This window comes from Bradysia coprophila, unplaced genomic scaffold (assembly GCF_014529535.1).
Source record: "Bradysia coprophila strain Holo2 unplaced genomic scaffold, BU_Bcop_v1 contig_350, whole genome shotgun sequence".
Classification (NCBI taxonomy): domain Eukaryota; kingdom Metazoa; phylum Arthropoda; class Insecta; order Diptera; family Sciaridae; genus Bradysia; species Bradysia coprophila.
The window spans coordinates 4,290,302-4,315,082 of NW_023503608.1; the positions used below are offsets into that span (position 1 = coordinate 4,290,302).

Below are 24,781 nucleotides of genomic sequence, written 5' to 3' on the forward strand. Positions count from 1 at the left end.
TTTTTTATCGACTTTTGATTCTACTCATTAGTTTTACATAAAATAAATCAGAAATCGCGTCAACGTCGGTTAGCGACCATCATCTCTTACACTGTTGTGGAAACAAATGACAATGCAGTGAACGATACCTCGTTGGATCTGATAGTTTGTCGAAGCCATCAATGTTGATTACATTCCAATCGTTTTGGTTTTTACCGTAACTGAACGACACCTGGAAAGAAAATTCAAACTTAAAATTTCCGCCTCTTTCGATTGTAAATTTAATTTCGTACTTGATTTTGAAAAGTATCAGAACCGATGTATTCCATTGGCTCCAAGTGTGAATGGAATTGATCGACCACCGTTAACGGTACGCTGAGAAGATGTTCTGTAAGGATGATCCATTTTATTTAGAAATTTTCTTTCAATCCACTTTGAATTAAATAGCCTCAATACAAACAACACACACTCTACGGAGCGGCAGAGTCGAAATTTTGCTTGATTTTTGCAAGTGGTTCCATGTGGTTCCGGGTGGTTCCCGTGGTCCAATCGAACAGTGATGTATGAAAGGTGCCCCTTATTTTTGATAATGAACACGTCGTCCATACATCATTTTGTCCAAAAACTTCAAGTTTAGCCGATATAATTTTGGGTCATTTTGACTCTGCCGCTATTATCCGTAGAGTGTGTGTTGTTCGTATTGAGGCTATTTACTTTGAATATGAGGCAAAACAAAACGTACCTATAACGAATCCCATAGTCACATCGTCAGGAAAACGGATTCGATCGCCGATGCTAATAAATTTGCCACCACCTGCAATGGGCATCATACGCAGAGCCAATGATCGACTGATACAGAAACCAGCTCCACCAGTTGCAAACCAAAACTTCACTCTTGGCTCCGATACTTTACGCTTTTTCTGTTTCGTTAAAAATAATTTATTGTTAACAGCGAGCCAGAGGAAAAACTTTGCATTTAATTTACATATTCGAGATGAATTTCCAACGGAGACGCTACACTCGGTTTACCCAAATACCATTCCATGGTTGGACTGTATTCGTTTAGTAGGCTCACCAAACGGGGCACGTTTACATAGTTGTCGTCGTCGAAATGGCAGAACCATCTGAAAATATAAAAGAAAATCTAGGTTAGTGTCTCAAACCAGCAGTTGGCCTTACATTTTGTAGATGGCAAAAGCATATTATTATTGGCATGTTTACACTCAAAAGGTAAATGTTAATTTGATCGGATTATTATCGAATCTACTACTTCTTTTGATGTGATCATTTTGAACATATTGACAGAAAATCTTTTACTTCGTTACGTTGAAACAATGAAACATACATTTTGCTATGTAATATCTTCTGTATTCGCTGTCGATGGTAAAGTCATAAATTTAAGGTAACTGGTTATTAAATATTCATTTTCGACTCACACTTAATGTGCAAAAATCTTAAATGAAAGTAAATTTCAAATGTACCCGCAAAAACCACACCTTCCAATGCCAAACAAAGCGAAAATAAATTTGTACATTAATAAGGAATTGCATTTTTTTTCTTTATCAATCTATAATCTGCATGCGGTTGCGCTCGTTTACCGGTCAAATTAACATTTACCTTTTGAGTGTAAACGTGCCAAGTAATCGCCTTTGTTCGATTAGAGATAAGGAAATTGGAAATACAAAAAAGAACATTTGACTGCACTTAATTTGAGTTAATTTCCAGGCCATATTAACTGAAAAGAACGGAAATTAATTTTTAAGAGAGACCATAATAGCGGCTGGTCGTATAGCATTTCAGGTTTAATGGCATGTTTTGTACATTCTAATAGTTGTACATAGAGATTGTGAAAATAAAATCTCTTTATTAACTCAAAATTATGGTAGTTAATGTGAGTACGTAACCATTTATGGCTACTAACTTTCGTGAAAGGCAACATTTAATGCAGATATGCACACGTTACATGACCACATTTAATTGAATTTTTCATTTTATTTAGATCAGCCTAGCGAACTTGTTGTCAGGTAAGGTAGGGTGAGCGGAGCAATGATCTGATTGAAATTAAACTTCTTTGAAAACAGACGGAGAGCCATCGATCTTTTCAGACGCTCGTTGGTACATGATTATAGAAACTGATATGTCTGACCATAGCTTGATCTACGAGGCTGTTTTATTTGATGGTTAACAAACGAAACGTTTTCAAAGGTAAAATCTTGAGATGTGTCATGCGCAATGATATACATTTTAACCATGTGGCGATCACATCGGTCATAAAGAAAAACGCACAAACCGTAAGGAAAACGTCGTGTTTGCAATAAAGACTAAGAAGTAAAATGTCAGCTGTTACTGATAACGACGACAAAAATAAGCACTGAGGTTTAGCAATTGTAGTTTTTTAAAGTAAATGTATGTTAAACCTAACTGAAGTAAAAGATTTGATGTCAACTGATGCCGTCAAAAACTATGAAAAAACGAAGTAATAGATTCGGTCACAATCCGGGTAGATTGCACTCGGCGATGTCAATTGAATAATATTTATGCAATGTCCTGATCGATCATTGATGTAAATTATCCATTATCCATATATAATTGTGTATTCGTTATCGTTGTGCAGAGGCACTATACTAGAATTGTGATTCGACGAAAGTGTTTTTTTCTCTCTTTAAAAAATAATCTTAGCTCTCTTTCACATTTTTCGTTAATCATCACAACTTTATGTGAACTGACAATGAAACCTATTACTTAAATGACAATCGACACTTTGATGGCATAACTACGGTATCACTTTAGTTAGCTGGATTGACTAAGAAACTGACAAAACATCAATCACAAAAATCAATTAACATTTAACCGACCTATCACAGTCACTGAAATGACAAGGAATGCATGAATCAATGACTTGTATTTACAGGTGTAAATTTGATGTGAAAAATTCAATATTTTTTTAAAATTTTATACCAATTGGTACCTATTAATACTAATCAATACAAAATGTAAAAATAAATGAACACTGCGACGTTTCGAGAGAACGTTTAATAGCCAACATTGTATTTCGTATAATCAAGGAGATGTCAATATCAATGACTCGGATCAACGTAATGTTAATGGAACCAAAAATCCCACTTAACCAAAAAATCAATTGTAAAAAGGTAATCCCGCGATTAGATCTTGACTATTTCAAGTACAGAAGAGGAAAAAAAATGGTTGGAAAAAATGCCCCACAAAACTAAAACCTGTCAGTTCCCACCGTCCAGCCATTCATACCATTTATAATAATATTAATTTTCATTATAATTACATACAATCTCAAAAACAACTCATTTTTAAAAGATCAATTTATACGATATATTATTGAAACATGATGTGTGAAGATTAATCAAAAATAATTACCCCGTCATTTACCATATGAATATCAATTTATAACAACAACGAAATACAAAAAAAAATATTTTTCAAATTTTTTTCTTTCTAGATTTCATTTTATGATCTCGTCTCCCAGCTTTTATTATCATTATTAAATATGGACTTCATCGACTTTAATGTACAAATTTAATGTTCCATGTTCATAGTCCATGTCCCTCCTCGTCTATGATATATGTTGGTTTCAACTTTGTAATCATCCATTAAACACACACGGTCATCGCCGCACACAGGCTATAATCCAATATATACAATTTTAGTAAAGGTTTTAGGTGGCCTAACATGGCATGCGGTTTCTAAAAATCCGTATGTTTGGTGTTTCACAAAAAAAACAACGACTCACCCATAGATTACTATATATAGCACTTATTAACTGTGGAATACAACCAGCAGTAACAGCTACAAAGAAAATGTCACTATTCATTGTATTAAATTGACTCTAATAAAAACATAATTGAAACGTCCGGTCACGCTTTAAATTCTTTTTAAAGTCAGTCAGAGTGTCAGACCTAAAGTGTAATTTTGTATGTGGTGGTTTTTTTCTTGCCCATAAACAACGAAGTTAACAGAAGAGAACAAAAAAAAAATTGAAAATCATTTTCATGGCTCATTGACGACCAACATGGATGAAATGTGATGGACCTGGATCGCGTATATGTATACACAATATGAAGCTTCGGAGAATAAGATACGGTCTTTCATTGATTAGAATTTGTTACACGCAACTACTTGTGACCATCTCATTCACTTTGTCTGATTAACTTTTCGTTTTCAACAATTTTATAGATTTATTGTACGGAAGAAGAATTTAATCTTCTGATATGATACTGTTCTGCAGAACATGATGATGAGAAAAGGTTATGCTTAACATCTTTTCAGGTTAATCGTTTTAGTGCAGATTCGGTGAGAAAGAAAATATTAAGAATGAATTTGCGAAAATCTCGACCAACCGAGATTCAAGTGATCTGAAGGAAATAAATAAATAAATAAATAAAAGTAGACCCATTTCGCATGGTAAAAAACTTAATTCGTGAACTTAAAGTTGAAACATAGCTAACGCCGACCCGTACGAAACACCTATTCGTATCAAAAGCCTTTAATGTGAAACTCTTCATTTCTCTTACTTCATTTTCTTCTCTGCTGAAAAACTATTCTCCCTTTAAAATCACTTACATTATCCACTCTTTGCCTTGTTATCATATACAACTAAATTGCCGGAGGCAATATAGACAGCCCCGTACGAAGACAAATTTCATAAATTCCTATTTAAACAGCTATATACCGCTATATTTAACTATATTTCACTATAAATAAACATTTCACAGATAAATATATGCTATTATATAGCTCTATATGCCTGTATATAGCTCAATATAGCTGTATATAGGTATATATAGATGTCCGTATATGGAATCCCTGAAACCCCACACACATAACAAATTATTTCCATGTTAACAGAAACTCTCTAAGTATCATTTTTACCAAGATATTTCTATTTTACTAAAATCCAATATGGCCGCCGGCAGCCATTTTGTTAGGAGACCGGAAATAGTACCGACGCTTTACATTCGTTAATACCTTTCAAACAAAAAAAAATTCATGAAATTCGGTCAAAATTTACTCGAGATATTGTCAAAATACACCACGTTCACTGTACTTCCGAGTAGCCAGATAAGAGCTCACTCCAAGAGACCTAGCTCACGCTCCGGAGAACATAATTTCATAAAAAAAATTTTCCCTGATTGGTACGGTCAATACCTATCTAATAAAGCTAAAACATACGAAATATGTTCAAATATGGCCGACCTACAAGCAAAAACTGCTTGCCGCCCTGTGCCTGTTCCACACCAAGGGGTCTAACTCACGAGTCGGTCATCCGATTTCCATAAACTTTTTTTTTGTCGATCGGTATTGTAAATACCTTTTATTTGACGTATCACGTACAAGTTTAACGTTTAAATGTCCGGAGATATCTTCGAAAAACCGTAAAGCACTTATTGGGCCACAGCTCGGGAGGGGTCGATCCAAAATCACTCATCTTCGAACTTAGCCTGTCTTTTGACATTACCAAACGGGAAAAAAAAGAATTTTCAAAATCGGATGCGTTTTACTCAAGTTATCGTGCAGACAGACGGACAGACGGACAGACGGACAGACGGACATTTTTTTTTCGCGGATTTGGCATCTCTAGACAACCACAATAGGTTTCCCTTACTCAGGGAGTCCAATTCGACGTGTTACAAACGTATGCGTAAACCCATAAGACCCCAGTACTTCGTACGGGTCTAATAATTTCGCCAATAGACATACGATTTATTTGGAAGTATGAAGGTTTGTAGTGCTTACAAAGATGCTGCGATATAAACCCAAAAAAGGTCGAAAGATCCTTGTATAGGAAGAGCAAGACATCAAAAATCAGCATCGGTTTTCGGCCTTTTAATCTCTTGGACAGTAACAACCACACGACAAATTTGACATTGAACATTTCTTCGGTCTACTTTTCTGTCAAATATAAAACGACGACTAAAGAAAAGTTGATCTACAAAATTGTCAGGGCGATTCTATAGAGCCATCGGTTATTCAGATCGGTAGTTTCTTGCATCTCATTTTCATATAAGCTGGATGAAATTTTCGCAAATCCATTCTTAAAGTTTCTTAAAGTAATAAAAAAACCTCAATAAATATAGTGGACGGTACAGCATAGACTCTAATATAGCTTTCGATGGCATGGCACTCTCGTTACTCTCTCTTGACTTTCGAATGCACTACACTTAAGTGGAGGACTCTAGACCAGCTACTCTCTTAAATAATCTCTTGGCTCTCGTGAATTCTTAACTGCCGGAGATTCATAGTAAATGAAAACGATTACTATGTAAAAGATGCAAAGATATCCGTTTCCCATGAACTAGGTACCATCCGCTACTTGATTACAGCAGTAAACTATTTTCAGAAGTGCATGTCGTATATATAATGGTGCAGCATGGTATATGGAAAGAACTTGTGGAAGAGTATAAATAAGGACAGGAAATTAAAAGTTAAAATGGAAAACTCATTAAACTTATGACAGATTTGCTTTTAATTTATTTTCGAGCTTTATTTGTCAGCAGATAATAAATCCACCCGAAAGAGATTACAGTTGGAAGTGACGAATAAATGAAAATGGGTAAATTAAAGAAGTGTGCTCACAGTAAAATTCCATATAGAAAAAATATCGGATACGACCAACGCTCATAAAGTCAGACCGTTTGGTTTATATTCGTAAATTCCATTGAAAAGAGTCATTTCCTATAAATCCTTGATTTATTTCACAATCCGGAAAATAAAATGTAGCATTCAACTTAAGCTGTTAATACCACACTTTCCCTGATAACACCACTTTCCGTTTCTAACCAGTATAAAACGTTCACTGGAATGTACATTCGATTGGAGCAAAATGACTCAAAGGTCTCGACTATGAAAAACAGTGGTAATAGCCTTTCGGTAAAACTATGAATAAAACTTCCGACAAAGGTGTGCTGCCAGGTTAACATCGTATAATAAAACAAAAATTTAATCCCTCGCCTTATATGCCAGCTACATATGATGCAGAAAAATGTTCGATTTGGAAAAAAACAAAAAGGCGAAAATAAATTAATTAAAATTTATAGACAATTCGCTTCCACACCGTTTAAAATGCTAACCAGCTACGGGAGTCATAAAGTGTGTACTTAAGTAGAAAATTTATGTTAAATCATCGAATGTCGAATACCATCTCGAAATTCATGAATTCCTTGTGTATAATCCGAACCGAATTTGTTCTGTACCGTATTCAATGTATTATACGTACAGTGGTACAGTAGATTTCATATCAATCAATTCCAATAATGGATTATCGGTTCAATTTTCAAGCTTTAAATGTTATTTATCATAAAAGTTATGTCGAATTTATTCAACATACTTAGGCTATCACAAATAATATATTTGAGGCATTTACATATAAATTGTGCACCAACGAAAAAACGAATAATAAAAAAGAACAACAACACAGAAAGAGAGAAAAACACAGAAATATTGGAAAACAACACCGAAACTCACTTCAATGGTAAATTTTGCCGCAAAGACTTGAATAAATCGTATCTTTTATATTAATGATGCTATTAAAATCTCGTAAACATTTCAAATCCATTTAGCTGAGCTGATAAGTATACTTGAATTACAATAATTCGATATTTCAAATAAATATGACGATAAAATGTATAAGAATTCATTAATTGAGGTTTGCTGCACACAGCACACACACACACGAGCAGACAATGTTTTTTGTGCAACATTTTGTGAATGCAAAGATTTCAGAAGCTGGTCCAGATCAATTAATTCGAAGAAAACAAAATTTAATGGCATTCATCTACATTTCGTTATTTCATCTGTTATCAACAACAACGACGACAATAACAAATGAAGACTTCTTAGTTAATATCATCATAGCCAAATTTATGCTAAACCAAACGAAGTTAAATAATTCATACATTGGATAATACTTCAAACAAATGAAGTAGCAGATTTAACGCGATTATCGATGGCTGAGTTCCAGATGCTGCTATTATGGTCCTAAAAAGTTAGCTAATTTATAAAAAGTTTCAGGCATCAGTGTTAGATCTCAGGGTTTAAGAGTGAATTCGCCAAAACTTCGAACAGTCGGGATTCCAGCCGACGGCGATCCAATAAAGATATGGCTCAAATGAATCGTCGTTCAATTCGAAGTATATCGTGGAACAACTTTTTTCTCGAAAGAATATCGACATTTTATGAGTCAATTCGTCAAAAATTCGAACAGCTTATATGGAATCGGGATTCAAGCCGACGGCGATCCAATGGAGATATGGCTCAAATAAATCGTCGTTCAATTCTGATAATATCGTGAAACAACTTTTTTTTCGAAAAAATTTTGTTGGGCTGTCATGGCCATTAGAAAATTTTTCTCCGAAGTGGTAGCGAAAATCGTTTTTTATCAATTACTGCAACATGCGAGATGTGAATAATGTCAAATTGTACACGTTTCTGAAGGTCAATGAGCTGAATATTATTGACCAACAAACGCCGATGTTCGGCCCACCCAGCCGCCGCAACAAGTGAGAAACCTCGAAAAAACCGAAATTTTTGAAGGGCTCTGGGCGGCTGCGAAAGTTAGTAGCTGGAAGCTCTAACCCGGAGTTTTGTAGCTTACTTCAAGCTCTATCCATTGACACCCCACTCGACCATACCCACCGTTCCAGATAGAAATTGAGTTGATTTTTCACAATATATCTCAACCCATCAAATTTTGGAATATCATCGAACTTTAAAGTTCCCCAAAAAACGTTTTTTCGAGCGAATTTTATTAGTTATAGGTTTACCATTGACCTTCAGAAACGTGTACAATTTGACATTATTCACATCTCGCATGTTGCAGTAATTGATAAAAAACGATTTTCGCTACCACTTCGGAGAAAAATTTTCTAATGGCCATGACAGCCCAACAAATTTTTTTCGAAAAAAAAGTTGTTCCACGATATTATCAGAATTGAACGACGATTTATTTGAGCCATATCTCCATTGGATCGCCGTCGGCTTGACTCATAAAATGTCGATATTCTTTCGCAATTTGCCTTTGAGTGATGTTTGACTTTGGTTCGATTGACAACAAGAAATACCCAAATTCAAGTTACAAGTTTTTCGAATCCAGACCAGTCTAGTTCACTAGATTTTACACTAACTACCTATGAACGCACTGCACTGAAGCTCAAAGACAATATTGTCTATCCATTTGTATCTCGAATCCAAAAATTTTAAAGATTTTTTTTTGATCGCGACAAAATTGCTTATTTTTTGTTTCGTTACTCTATTCGAGATTCTGATTCAAAAAACTCTAATAATTGTGTAGTGTAACTGAAAATATGCCATTCTGGCAGATCCAGTTTATCGAGGGTGATACTTTTTTCATACAGAATCTATTATTTCATCAGTCTGCATAAACAATCTGGTATGTAAAGCAGCACAAGACAGAAATCAGTCAATATCAGATTCGAACGAAGTACTTACTTCTTTGAACTTTCCAGAAACATGTCCAGCTCTACAGACATCTTACAACATAGTGCTCGTCGGAAGTGACCATTCGAACAATTCGTATTTATTAAGTGACCACCTAAAGAATTATAAGAATTAAAAACGGGTCACAATGAAATAACTTTTTTTTTCTTCGCCAAAGAAACTTACCGGTTTTGTCTTGATAAACTTTATCGTCATCGTCAGTGAAGAACCAAGTCTGCAAATAGAAACAAGCACAAATTTATAGAAAAGATTTCATTTGTCTGTTGTGTGTGTGTGCCCTGTATGATACAATTAATCCACAAATTCAATTAGCCGTTTCACAGTTACGTGAAAAGATTTAAGCCGACTGAAGTGTAGGGAGTATAAATTACGTATTATATCTTCCGTTGTTCTTCGTTTTTATATTAAATAAAAGTATAATTCTGTAATCCATCTCTACGTGCTGTTTAACTTGAAAAGTTTTCAGATGAATTTTCTTTTATATTGTGTTAAGCATAAAAGTTCTTTTCAGTAAAAACCCCACAGTAAAATAAATATAATTACATGAAAGAATTCCATAAAACTAATTAGATGAGCAAATACAATTAACGAAAATAAAACTAAAATAAATATTTCACTTCGGATCACAAAAGAAAAATGTGTTAATTTACCTAGAAGTAGGTGATAAAACGAATGTTACTTTTTTTTCATTCTTTGGCTGCGAGCATTTTATCAAAAGGCGTTGCGCTATTACATTAACGATATAGTATTTCCTGTACTAAATGCTTGGTATTACATCATTACATGTTGGAATAAATTGAGAATTTTCGTACAAAAAAACAGTTTACCTGCTTAATATTCGGAGATTGTTAACTGTAGACACGATAAGCACGATATTTGGAACATTTACGGATTTCACTAACAATTTAAAAAAAAGAAGGAGCAGCTATTTGGCAATCGTCTCGATTCAATATAGCAAATTACTTTCTTTAACACTATCTTGATGATAGAGACTGCAGTTCGGTATGCTTCCGTTCAAATTATTAAGATATTGGCTTAACCTTAAATTATATACCAGTAATATAACTGATCTGAACGATTATTTTCACCATCCACTTCTTAGGTTATACTAATAAGCTTAGCCAAAAAAACACTTTGGAAAAAGCAGTCTGTTTCTTGGTGAAATTAGCAAAATTAGTTTATGAATTGTGAATGCGTCGAGCATGGAAACATCAAGCTGGACAGTTTTGACTGTCAAAGCTGAAGTAGTCAAAACTTGATTTTACAAATTTCTTTACTTTTTCCTTCCGGTGACTACATAGTCATCAAATCAAATCATCAATAGTTCTGAATATTGTGAGAAGTTACAAGCCCTCGAGAGTTATGAGATCAAGCGAGATGAAAGAGTTGTATTTTACCTATGGGAGATTGTGATCCCCGAAAAAACAATTCACGAATTCTTGAAAGTTTTGATTAATATTTAGATACCCGAACCATTTGGGTACCATTACAATGGTTCAATTTATTGTTGTAGTAAACAACCTTGTTAGAACTCCAAACTGTTTGTCATTCGCGAATATGCTCTCGAGATCTGATAATGGTTTATGTACAGTACACGTACATCAAACACACTAAGTACATTACAGACAAGACAAATAACAAATATTACGAATTATTTCGCAAAACTTGGCAAGGTAAGAGTTTTTCGTGTTTATCTTCTTCGTCTTCGTGTGATTGTCAGGTGTCATTAAGCCAAAAAAAAAACAGATTCTCCAACCTGTATTAGAAAGCTAAATTTTGTGTGTAATTCGTCTAATAGCCCAACAGAGTCGAACATGCGTTCGCTCTAACTCACGCAATACACAATATAATATCTGATTAATTAAACGTTTATGTTTAAATTAAATTTTATTCAGTTACGTGGGTATGTTTTACGAGAGTGGCTAGTTGGGAAATTGAACACACACACACTATGCGGCCATAACATCGAAGTAAAACATAAAATTAATGTTAAGACAACCTCAAGAGCGATAGATTAAAATCAAATTACAAGAAAAACGTAAGAAAATAAATAAAAACGTTGTACACTCTGTTTTTAATCTGCAATCAAATAATTAAATCAGAAAAAAAAGAGAGAAACAAAACTGTTTTCATCATATTTGGAAGTGTTGGCGTGCTGAGAAGTTATTAAACGGAATAATACAGAAAATTCTATAGTATACCAGTTTAACTGGACAAGTACAAAACATATTATAATCCGAATGAAATAACATTATTAACTGTTCGTACACACAACTATGACCCAAATTGAAGTTGAAATAGATTTTGAATTCGTTTTTCTTAATTAATGTGTTCCAAAGTATATGAGTCAACTCGATGTGGAAGCCGGGCAGTGAGTCACATAATAAATGAAAATGTGTGCCGAATGTGTGAACAGGAAATTGTACTGCAAGTGTACGAATATAGTGTTCTTACGGACGCCGAAAAAAAGCTACCTCCGGGAATTGATTAATTCTAATTGAAATTATGTTCAAAGAATTCGAATGTTTTCCGAAAAATATATTATTTGGAGTTCTTAGAGGGTAGGACGTAATTTCTTCATACGTAAAATCACGTCTACAGGCTTCAATCAAAGAAAACTGTTGATAAAATATTTACCGAACAAACAACAACAAATATAAAAATTATTTTTTTTTCTTCTTTTTAGCATACACATGCCAACTAAACATGTCGATGTTTGTTTATTTATTTAGGCACTCGACTTTAATGGAGTCTTAAATGCTTTAAGAATTATATTTGTGCATGCATATATTCGAAGCCAGATTTAAAATTTATTTTTTATTTCATTTTATCTTACTTAACAACAAAAATATGGTATAGAAAACCATATTTTCAGTTGAGAAGGTATTAAAGAATAAACATTACGAATCCAAAACACGACCCGCATTAAGAATATTTTTTTCGTCTTTCCTTAACTAAATAAAAATTCTTTGAATTGTTCTTTATCACCTTTTTTTGTTTTAAGTAAATATTATATCTGTGTGTGGTAAAAGGACATGAATATCTTACGAAGGATTATGATGATGTTTGAACAGGCAAAATAATTTTCGTGTTTTGTGTTTAGATAGACGTAGAATAGCGAAATTTAGGCGTATTTCTTCCACAAACATTCACGTCTCCAGATCAAATCAACAGAGATAAATAAATTTAGGTTAATGGGAACTTAAGTCTCTTCGATAAGATACGGAGATCTTTTGTTTTAAAATGGATTGTACACATTCGGTACGACAATGATGTCATTCTAGAAAATATATGAAGAGTTTGTTGGCTACGCCCAAATTGTACATCATAGAGAAACAAACGGTAACAATAAGGTGGCTATATCCGTGACAAGACAGGGATTATTACTTATTTAACATGACTGTTATTAAGTTAAATCAGTATGAAACGAAACAATCAACCTCCGAATGAAATTATTGATTTTCGTTGGAAGTCTAGATTTGGAGATAAAAGAAATGTTCTAATTATAGACACAATAGACGCTGTAGCAACTACATGAAAACGTTATGCCGAGGAAATATTCTGTTGTTCAATGAGAACATGTTGGAGTTTGGGGAGACCCTGATATTCTTTGGCACATAATCCGATCCACTTTCAAAAACTTTTTCTTTTAATTGCAAAAGCGTCCCTTGACCTCTTTAAAAACTACCATCTCAGTTCTATCACTTGATTAATCTCGCCTATCTTGTTTATTTGAATCTCATTTTTCGGAGAAAAATATTTTTATATAAAGTCAACGAGACCAAAGGTACATAGATATTCAAAACTCATAGGAAAATCTTGTTATAAAATTTTCACTGTAGAGAAAGCAAGTGAGCAACATTATTTTCGGGTCTATTACTTCTTTTGATTTAACTGCTTTTGAGATGTTGATTAGAAATCTATAACTTCATTTCATTTAACATATGCATTTGGCTATATAAGATCACATTAACCCGCTTATTTCTGGTTGCCGTTATCAAAAACAGATGTGTAGCCGTCCGTCCGTAAGAGGTTTTTCCTTGATGACTAATACATTTGTAGGAGTTACTGTAAGCTAGCTTGTTCGCATTGTGAGTTGTAGCTTATACCACGGAAAGTCCATTCTTTACAAACAAATTGCTGAATGTGATGGAATTGTATTTATTCGGGTGCTCAGTAACACAATCATCGTCGTATCCGATTTCCATATTTTTTCTGAACGGAAAATATAAAGTGGCTGGAGAAGTAACTGTAATACGAATTTAAATGCAGCAATTTTCTGAGTACCTCAAAATCATCCATTTCTTGCGATGTCGCATTAAATGCATCCTTGGAAGAGTCATTGCCATCCTGATTATTTAGCCAGACAAAGGTTTTCATATTACTAAATATGATATGAGATCGTACTACGAGACTTTCATAAATTTGTTTACATTATTTTCGATTTCTTTTTCGTTTTTTAAATAAATACTTTGTATCGACTATTTCGCATAAAACCGAACCGTATTGTATGCAAATAAAAACGAAAAGATAATTCTGATGATAAGAATCGCACGCCTTCATTTAGTTCGGTTTTTTTTTTGAATTGGTTTATGTGCCTATTTACTTAGAGAAGTATATACCGTCGAAGATAAAGAAAAGAAAAAAATGTGTTCGATATATTTTCGAAATTCATATTCATAATGTGTTTCCATATTTGCAAAATATGTCGGGAAGGTATAGGATATAACATCACCATCTCGAAACATAAAATGTAATATCGTATACACAATCATGCACCATACATACCAAATTTTTATAGACATTTTTACGATATGGTTGTTGTTATGCCCGACCGAGCATAAACTTTACAATCATAACTCTCTGTATGCACACGTAACTTAATATTTATGTGTGGATTTGAAGGAGAGTACAGAAGGAGACAGAAAATGGTTCGGTTTAATGTTGGCGCAAAATGTGCGTTTTGTATAATTTAATGGAACCGAAAATATAAAAAATTAAACCTAATGCTTCGGCTCGGTGTATAAAATACGATGAATGATCGAAAAACCATCACGACACAATAGTAAGATTATCAGACTCAATAAGCACAGCGATTATTTCAAATCCTAATGGCACTTTCTATGCAGTCGACTATGGTGGACTGTGATAATAAATAATAATAGCCCATTTGCTGGCCATTCAGTTTTATGAATTGCGAGTGTATTAAATCGGCAGTTCCAGAGAAAAATCGGAAAAATAATGGGAGTAATTTACAGGTCGCGAACCGGGGTGAAGTAATGAAAATGGTGAATTTATTAGGTGCACACAAAAAGTTTTTAAATTTAACATCTCACGACGTTCAATGCTAGAATCTATTACTTCTTTTGATGAAACCATTTTCAACAGACTCATACCATTACTAATGCTGTTATATAAGACCACAAGGGCATTTAAAAACAACTTGATAAAACTAAAATCGCATAAATTCGTCTTACAGTGGAGTTAGGCATGTACAAACAGTTGACACAGCGAAATATAGATCTATGAAATACGCTGGAGGTGCGGGAAAATAGAAAAAGTTAAAAATATGCCTTTTTCCTTCCATCGCAATGTTTACTTTCGAATTAATCAGACAGATTTCTAAGTCAAAGTTGAAGAGACTTCTTTTGCTCAAAATATTGGTATTAGCGGCATTGAACCCAGTCTTCCGTATTTATATTTGGTAAATGTTATCCGTAATTCAATTCGTTTAATTTCTTTTCGACAGTTCAACTGCCACCAATTAACTTTTCAACATCAAAGAAAAACGCCATTTACGATCCCCATAAAACCAACAGCAGTTAACGAAACCATTTTATGAACATGAAGAGAGTCTTCTATGAACCTATAAATTCCTTCTAAACAATAAAGTTATTGTCAACCCATTAAATTCGAGAAAATTTTTATGTACACACACAGTGCACACATGTGAAAATTGCTTAATTACGAATGCAGCAAATGTGATCAACAAAAAAAAACTCGAAGACTTAAAAATTATTATTCCCATATGGAAGAACGAGTTACATTTTAGAAAACGGGTATCGGAATGTTTTTTTTACTGTGACATTTTAAGTTCAACTGTTCAACATGTCTTAATGTGTCATCAAAGAGGAAAAGTTTTTTTTTGTGATCATTAAATTTATGTTCATATTTACACATGGTTAAAAACTGTTGATACATATTGCAGCATGTGTGTATATAGTACGCCTATAAATTGCGTTGATTAGTTGAACTCATAAATATAATTTTATGCCAGCAAAACTTCTGGTAGCATCCGAGATGTGTCTGATTGATTTCAATGAGTTCTGTTTTTCTGCAACAGAAAATAGAGGGGAGGAGATGGTATATATAAATTTCAAAATTATTACTGATCGTTTTATGAATATATATGGAATGTGTGGGCATAAGTCGTTCAATTTCAATTAAACGGAATTTTTTTTCACTTTAAAAATATTAATTTTGGCATCGAAACCGTTCCAATCAAAATTTTAAATTAACAGCAATAAAACAGCAGATGCAGCTCTCATCGTCTGATGGAATAAAATGCTGGTTTTTCGACCATAAAACTCCCTAAACCGAATCGATCCTCCAATTTAAAATCTCTTTTCCCTACGGTTTCCAATTTAATTAAATCTCATTTTAATGATGTCTTATTAAAATAACTGTTCTGCATTCACAAAACGACCAATCGAAAAAAAACTCCGATGGAAAATAAAAATACAAAAAATTTAATCGAACTTTTATCACGGCCAACAATCTCAAGGTAAGTAATCAGAAGAGGTGTAGAGTAGAGTTGATGCACATACAATAAACTGAACGATCGGTGTATAAAATTGCTCCAATGTATAAAATGGTATAACCTCTATAAACTCACCTGTGTTTTTAATGGAGAACAGCAGGTGCAAGAACTACATAATACGAAAAAAAATCAGATTTTTTTCCAATTCATTCAGATTCTGTTCGTAGATATTTCAACATTTTTTTCTCTCTCTATTTTTTTTCTGCCTCGGTTTTTAAACCATACAATATAATGAAAACGTCAATATGTGTTATGACTGTGATATGTAAGGGGAGGATGTTAAGAGTGTGTATGCTATTGGTATATATATGATTGTTGGGTATCGTCTATATTATTAGAATTCGATAAATCATTGACTCAGATTCAGATGTTGATCGTCAATATTCTCTATCTGCTGTATGATGACAAGTTTCGTATTATAAATGGTTCTAGAATTGCCTTCACAAATGATGACTTGTTTAAGCCGAACAAAATCAATATTTAATTCGAATGATTGAGTGTCCTTTCGTATATCAGTGTGACTTTAAAGTGGTAGACTCTTATCTAAAGCGTTCGATAAAATAGTGCGGGTTGTCTGGCTTATGGTGGCAAATATTTTTTTTGGTTCATAGAACATTTCTCGAAATTTTTATGTCGAATACCAAACATGTTACCATAATTCAAACGTTTGAGTAGAAATTTCATTGAAGTCAATAAATTGTGATTATGGCAAAAGGAAAATTTTGATTGGGGTCACACGTGCACATTATATGCCACGGCTTCAAAAACAACAACAACATCGGACGACATAATTAATTCACAAGAAGAAACACCCAGTAAAAGTAAATAAAATTTCCAACCGAAAGAAAGTTTTCGAGGGTCCTACAAACACTCCATTTAAATAAATTGTTGTAATTCACAAACAATTCCAAAAATCATAATCAAATATTAAACAAAATCCTTCACCAGCCCATCGTAAATAAAACAATCGAACAATTCAACAAGTAAACGAATGGAGAAGATGAAGAAAAAATAACTTTACCTGTTCTTTAGCTAATTGGTGCCAAGTATTTAATATAAGGTCCAGCCGATTGTTGTGATTACTTTTTGTTGTTTTAACACTTATAAAAATATCATTCAATTCGATTGTTGGAGGTTTCGGTGTTGCTGATGTTGCTGCTGATCGTATTTTCAATTCATCTTTCGGCTTTATGTTTGTCTTTATTCGAAAGTCATGTTTAACATCAACTGTATTAGCCACTCTTCGAAACGAATCACTTAGCTGGAAATAAAGTTAAAGAAAAAATAAATAAATAAAAAAGTGCTTAATGCTGGAGTAGTGTATAAAGTCCTATACGGAAAGTTCAATAATCAAATGAAGAAAAAGAAAGAAATTAAAAAAATAAGAAAAATATTTATGTCAACTTAAGCGTTGATGATGTCTCGAGTGTAAAGTGTACATGCGAACAGTTGGAGTAACGACATTTTGAATGCACAATTTAAAGAAAAAAGAAATAATTTAGTCGAAACACACTGCGAGGTTTCAACAGTTTAAGAGACTAAATATTTGAATTTTGAGAATAAAGTCAGTCTGATGACCTAACGTAGATAAATTAACACTTAAACAAGAATGACAGGGCTGAACTGGCCTCAAAAACGCCCTTCACACGTTAAAAGAAGAAAATGAGTAAGAAGCGCTACATTCCCCTTCATTCATACAAAGAATATGCAGCCATTCGGGCATGCCTAGAGGACCAGTTCAGGTCTGATAAATTATAATTACTACTAATAATGCGACATGGTTCATCTTATTTTTGTCTAGACAAATAGTTCTCGAAACTCAATTTTTACATACGAGGTCGGTATTTTGCTTGGACATCATTGGGATTTTGGATTGCTTGTCAATGTACTACTTATTAGTTTACGCGTTGTATTATATCATTTACAATATAAAATATTATTATATAAAATATATTAATTATATAAATTGAAAGGAAAAAGGGGGAAGTGGTATTGAAATGTTTATATCTTTTCGAAACCTATGCTCCTTTCTCAAATGTAATGTAGTCATTTAGTCATAGACATCGAATCTGTTACATCTTTTGTTTAAATTATTTTCAAGTGTTTGATTGAATTCGTTTTGCAAACGTAGTAACATGAACCTATTTCGGTCCAGACGAAAGGATCCGAACGTATATCCGTCTCTAGTTAAATTGGAATTGGGTTTGCGCGTACAAGGCAGGACTATATAAATTGCATTTCATTCTCGGTCTCTTGAGAACGATAGGTTTTTGAATTCATAGTTGATAAGTACACTGGAGTTATAACAAGTGAGTAGAAGTCGAGAACGTAAACTCATTAATTTGATTAATCCTAATATTTACTTTCAACTAGACGTGTGCGCCGATATACGCTCCATCGGCGGCGGCGGCGTGAGTTTTTAGAGGTCGGCCTTTACAAAATTTTGCTTCCTCAATAATACCATAATTATTATGGATGAACAGAATACAGTTTTAAGTTATCCGCAAACACAAACGTTTCGAGTGAATAATCATCAGTGCTATTGAAAAATCAAGTTCTTTCGAAGTGCTTGTAGCGGTAATACACAATAATTTTGCAGCCAAATTCACTAATTTTGGCATCGAATTTAATTGTGAAATCATACATTCACTTAATAATGACGAGTCAAGACCAGAATTACTACTTATGTCAGCAAAATTCCTTTTACGTTTGTTACTTACGTTTTTGATGTGAATAATAAATAAATTTAACAAAGTCTAACTAGAATAGGGAACGTTTATTAGAATAGAAGTTAATTGATACGTGCGTTTCTGCACAATTTCCTCATACTGGGCTCGCGTACAGCAAGATACTTCTAATCATAGACTAATATAACGGAAATTTGTTGGTTAGATTAAGTCGATACTGTACAAGATACAAATGAACTTGGACAATTCGTTAGCTGAGAGACTAGTGTGCCTTTCGAAGTTATGTAATTTTTCGAGTGTTATTTCCAAGTATGATTATGAAGCCGCTGCAGTAGGGGTAGATTAGATTAGGTTGGAAGACTGGGAGGCTTCAAAAATAAAAACAGTAACTCAGATCTTTGATCCTTAGTTCCCCTCCCCCGGCTTTCCTTCTTTCATCAGGAAAATTTCCCGATTTTCAATAGAAAGTCACTAAGGCCCTAAGTCACTAAGTCACTAAGAAATGCCAGATCCTCATCTTGTTGCAGATCTCGTGAGCTTCAGAAATACATTGCAGTATGGGTAACACATTAACTATTTACAAAACGAAGAGAAGTAGGAAAAGTCACTTAATTTTTATAATCAATTGAACAGTTTTATGAAGTTTCGATCTAGTTTATTTAATACTCTAGTTGATACTAGCAATTCGTGCCTAATTCGTATCTTTACATTCGGGCATCAACCGAATTTTTGGTTTATTTTGCACTAATGCGACACGCCGACAGATGACCGGCGGCGGCGGCGGTGTGACCCATTTTTCGACGGCGGCGGCGAGGCATCGGCGTGAAGGTTTTTTTCGGCGGCGCGCCGACGGCGGCGCACACGTCTACTTTCAACCCTTATCGTCCATTTCATTAATGTCAAAATGTCAAAGAAACATATCCCGATCTTTGGTATACCTTAGTGATTTATGAGAAGACCACAATAAATCAGAAACATTTTGCAGGACCAACAACGCCCCATTTTTTATCTATAAATTCCTATCACCCACATGTATGACGCAAGTTTAATTATTCATTCCAGTCATTCAAGCAAGCTACCTATTTTCAGTTTACAATTACGCCTGTATCAATTTACAATTTAAATTAAGGACAAAAAGTTCTTTAACACGTTCGACACATGCCAGCAGTGTGACCTAGTGAACTGCGTGGAAAATTATAATAAATTTTGTTTGTCGACAGTATCGGTCTCTTTGGTAGTTCCTCTAACGTTGCTAACACTATTCTTCTGAGAATGTTAGAAGAAAATAATAAAGACGAAAACCAATTTTCATTTGAATATAAACAGAAATATAAAATGACAAAACGACAAATTCAACGTTATTTATTCCGAAATAAATTCTTTCATTTTATTATCATGGGACAAATATTGACACCGAATTTAAACGACATTTTATAATTTAAATTAAATTCTAAAAACATTTAAAATTTAAATAAATATTTGTGTTTCTGATGAACAAACACTGCTGGGCAACACCATAATATTTTATCGCGTTGAATTTGATATTTAAATATTTTTCTAAACAATGACCAAATTTCATAAACAATTTTTCGCTATACATAAAACCATACTATACACTGGATGTCCTCTCTCTCTCTCTTTCACCACCCATGAGTTAAACGTTCGGTCTGTTGGTTTAACTAATATTTATTGAATGGAGTTATATTACGACTGTGATGCTTACTCAAATAAATGAAATTTAATATCTCACAATTATTCACATCATAGCACGACAGACACACAAATTGTTTATTGGATTCAGTGCAAATAAATTAATTTCATGTTGTTCATCATGGCACGATGAATTGATTGCTCCTTTAATTGATAAATAACAAAAGTGCTAAATTTTCAATTGAATGCAAAATATTTAATCGTTTTGATATGTCGAATGAATTTTGATTTTTAAATCGATTGGATTCCCTTTTTCTAATTCTTTTCGTTCGTTTTAATTTTTAGAAATTATCCTACAGTCGCACATTTTTTCTATTCAGGAAACTAATAGCAACGAATTTATCCGCTACGAGTCCCAGGCTCAGTAAAACACAATTTAATCAAGGAAATGGTAGTCATCATGTAAACGGATTCAACGTCTTTAAACAACTTAATTTACTGGTGTTCCTGTCCGACCCAATCTTTACGATTGAAACGTTCGTTTTATACTTGTGCAAAACAACAAAAAAAAATGTTTTTAAAAAACAAAAAGAATTTGTGTTTGTGCTGAGTCTATACTGAACAAATAAATCGTTTAACACGTGTGTTGCTTTAACATTGTCCGGAAAACATTATTTGCAATTAAGTGATCCCACTTGCGAAACATGAAGCCGTACCTATAACTGTATGTATTGCATAAAACGCTGATGTTATTGATATTAGCTAGACCCGTAGTATTGTTGTTATTTTTCTTTTTCTTTTTTCGCAATTTAGTTCATTATTTTAGGACACATGCTGATCGTTTACGTTATTCTAAGGGTACACGTTCTGTGGGCGTCAGTTCAAATTGAAATTCAGTTTGAAAAAGTAAAATTTGCAGGGTGACCAGTTCGTTCAAAAGTTGCAATCAATGGTGAATGGGAATCTTTAAAATCCGGATGAGCTTCTCTAATATCGTAAGTTAAACCAAGTTAAAGATTTAGCATCAAACACACTAGTCTGATAAACAAATTACAGGTGAGGATAAAGTTCACTATTTACTATGGCAAAGCACCTAGCATAGCAGTAAAAAATGTTTTATGTCATTGCAGTAGTGTAAATGGAAAGTTACGTGGTAGACTGCCATATTTTATTACTCCATTTGACGTAAGCAATATTCTACTACTATACTAGGTGCATTGACTAGACTTATAATTAGTACGAATAAGTTTTCGTTCTCTGACCAAGCTGGGAATATTTTATCGATAGTGTAAGGTGGTCTGTTTAAAAATTTGAACTTCTCATTGAAGAATGGCGAGGCCACTATAAACATGTTAAGTTAAAATGTTGACTTGCACCTACATACTAAGCCCACAAACTTTATTTTTTCCTGAAATCTTGTACTTCTTTATTTTAACAAAAAAGATGACTACATGTTTCGAAAAGGCTAATCAGTCTGAAAGCTTCGACTTTAAACGACAATACATCACCATGTACATTGTTGAAAGAAAAAAAACAATTAAAAGAGGAAACCAATGACTGGAGGCAAAACGGTTCGAAACGTTTATTGACTTTTGCCACAATACTTTGCTTCCGATCTTTTATGAATACATTTTTCTTTTGAATGACATCCAAAATATTTTACATAAGAAACATAAACCCGGGCATGGAATATCAACAAAGTGTTTCGTGACATTTTACAATTTGAAGGAAAAAAAAAGACGGAAAACAAGAACAAGAGTAAAAAAAACCACTCGAAGAATATTTAACATTTCTTATTTATGTATTGTCCATTTGGGAAGATATATTACGTCTTTTGTGTTTGGTGGAACATTTAACATTTTTTTTATATTTAAGAAGAACTTAATTTAGATGTCATTCGAACATGAAATGTAATAAAAAAAGGAAAGAAATGAAGAGAAAAAAACGACAAACAACGATCATAATTCAAATGCTACGAGATGGGTGTTTAGTTGGTTGATGAACTGATATAGAACGTGAAAAAACAATGGAAACGAAAAGAATGGCACACGCCAACAGAAAGAATGTTTCATTCAATTTTATACACTTTTATGTAACAAAAATTGCACACATCAAACTTACCTTTAAATCTTGATATCCGCTTACGTTCTGGCACAGAACCAAAGTTAAATACAAAACCAGAGCAACGAATGCCATGACCTTAATCATCAGTTTAACCCTATTTGGAACACTATCAAAGCTAGTCTTACATGAAAACCACATTAGGCTTTTTCTGTTCGTATTTTTGCAAAACTTTTAAGTCCATCTTGCCAACGAAAAAGACGAATGGTTCCCAATCAATATTTTCAATTTAAAGTTCGACAAAATTAATTTTCACTTCTCGCACTGATGTGGATATAACTGCTAAAATATGATTTATACGATTGATTGTTTCGATAATGACATGTAACGAACCTTTGACTCCGTATCATTAAACACGAAATCATCAATTTTAAACACAAAAATCGTTTGCCATATGGAATTGTAGAGATATAACTTTCGCTGATGCACAATCGATAGTCGAAACAAAATTTTTAATGATTTTTCAAAATTGAACAACACCGCAGACAAACTACCGAATTAAAAATGTTGTTTGAAAGGCAGGAAAAATAAACGCAAAAACAAAAACACATATCAACATCATGCGAACAGAAAGATTTTTTTTTATTTTATTTTCACATTATCCATCGTGACTACATGCGCGCGCAACGATTTAACTTTAACTAAATATCTTTCGAGTAAAAGCAACAGTTGAGACCTCCGAATGGTATATATAATACAGTGAAAGACGTTTCCATCCATGAATATGGTATAAACACCGGCTCTGAATCGGTTGATCATCGAGTCGTTTCGTTGCGATTTATACGAAATTATGTAGACGTAAAAAGAATGATAAATTAGTTCAAGCTGCATTTATGCATTGGCTGGAGGCTGATGGCTAGTTGCGGATATTTATTCTTGTTCTTGTTTCACTTTGAAAAGATCGGGGTTTTTTTTTTGGTATACGAGTATAAAACGGTTTGTCGATGTTTAACTGTCGATCAATCGTCGATTCACAAGCTAGTTTTTGTTGGAACGTGTTAATATTTAACAATTTTAGATATTCCGACCCGTCGTCGATGGGGAAGGTGAGGAGTAATAAAATAATTTATGCTGGTGGAACTAGTTATGGGATTGCAAATGAGGATTTTCCTGATTTGTGACAAGTTAACGATTGAGTCTATTCCATGTTTTCGGTCTTTAAGTAGCTAGATTTGAGGTTCAGGACAGCAATGAAGTCATCGCTTCACGAAATGGTATTACAAATATGACATTGTATAAGTGTATACACCCGGATCACACATTTTACATAGAACTCTTACAGCGTACAGTTAGTGGTGAGCAGTCAAAGCACCAACTCTAAATATCGTCAAAATCTACAAAAAATCGACAAAATCTTTTACTTCATTAGTTTAACATAGATTTTGCTATATAGAGCCAAAGCAGTCAGAGGTCATTACTTATTTTTGTCGTCGCTGTCGATAACACATGGAAAGTCGAATTGGTTGTGCAATTTTGATAATATTTCTTCAAAAAATTTCAGAAACATTTGAGCAATTGAACACTTAACATTGGACTACCGGTAGCCGATAAAGAATATTTTTGAACATTGAAAGTGAGATCAAGAGATCGACCATGTAAATTCAAACGAACAAAAGTAATTCAACAGGAATTCGAGTTTATCTTTAAACGACGTACCAAGTACAAGTATATAATTAATGTATGCTGTGGAGTGGCCAGTTTTAAAAATGTTAAAATTCCGTTCACATTATAATCGTTGCGATCGTTCTCATAAATGCCAGCCTGAATAACAATATCTAATTAATCATTATAGAAATCATCAGATTCATAACAATGAATAGAAAAATGTGATGATGATCTCGCGCATCATCAATAATTCCAACTTCGGTAACAATTCTACCAATCGATTATTATTTTATTATCCCGTGCGCGTATATACTGGATGGATAAAGGTAAAACGTTTCGGTTTCGAGTCTTTACTACAATAACAATTATTCATATACGTTTCAATACTCATTTTACGTTATTTAAACTCATCAAGCATATTGTTATTAATAGA

At 33.4% G+C, this 24,781-nt stretch overlaps 1 protein-coding gene across 1 annotated transcript; it reads right to left on the reverse strand.

The window, feature by feature from the left end:
* LOC119080341 (fringe glycosyltransferase-like) lies at positions 1-23,393 on the reverse strand. Its single transcript, XM_037188637.1, has 8 exons — positions 22,744-23,393; positions 17,307-17,546; positions 9,631-9,679; positions 9,457-9,559; positions 965-1,103; positions 722-899; positions 273-367; positions 1-211 (listed from the first exon to the last, which is right to left on the reverse strand). The coding sequence occupies exons 1-8, from the start codon at positions 22,882-22,884 to the stop codon at positions 80-82; spliced, it is 1,077 nt and encodes a 358-aa protein (XP_037044532.1). The 5' UTR covers positions 22,885-23,393; the 3' UTR covers positions 1-79.
* Positions 23,394-24,781: the final 1,388 nt, after the last annotated feature.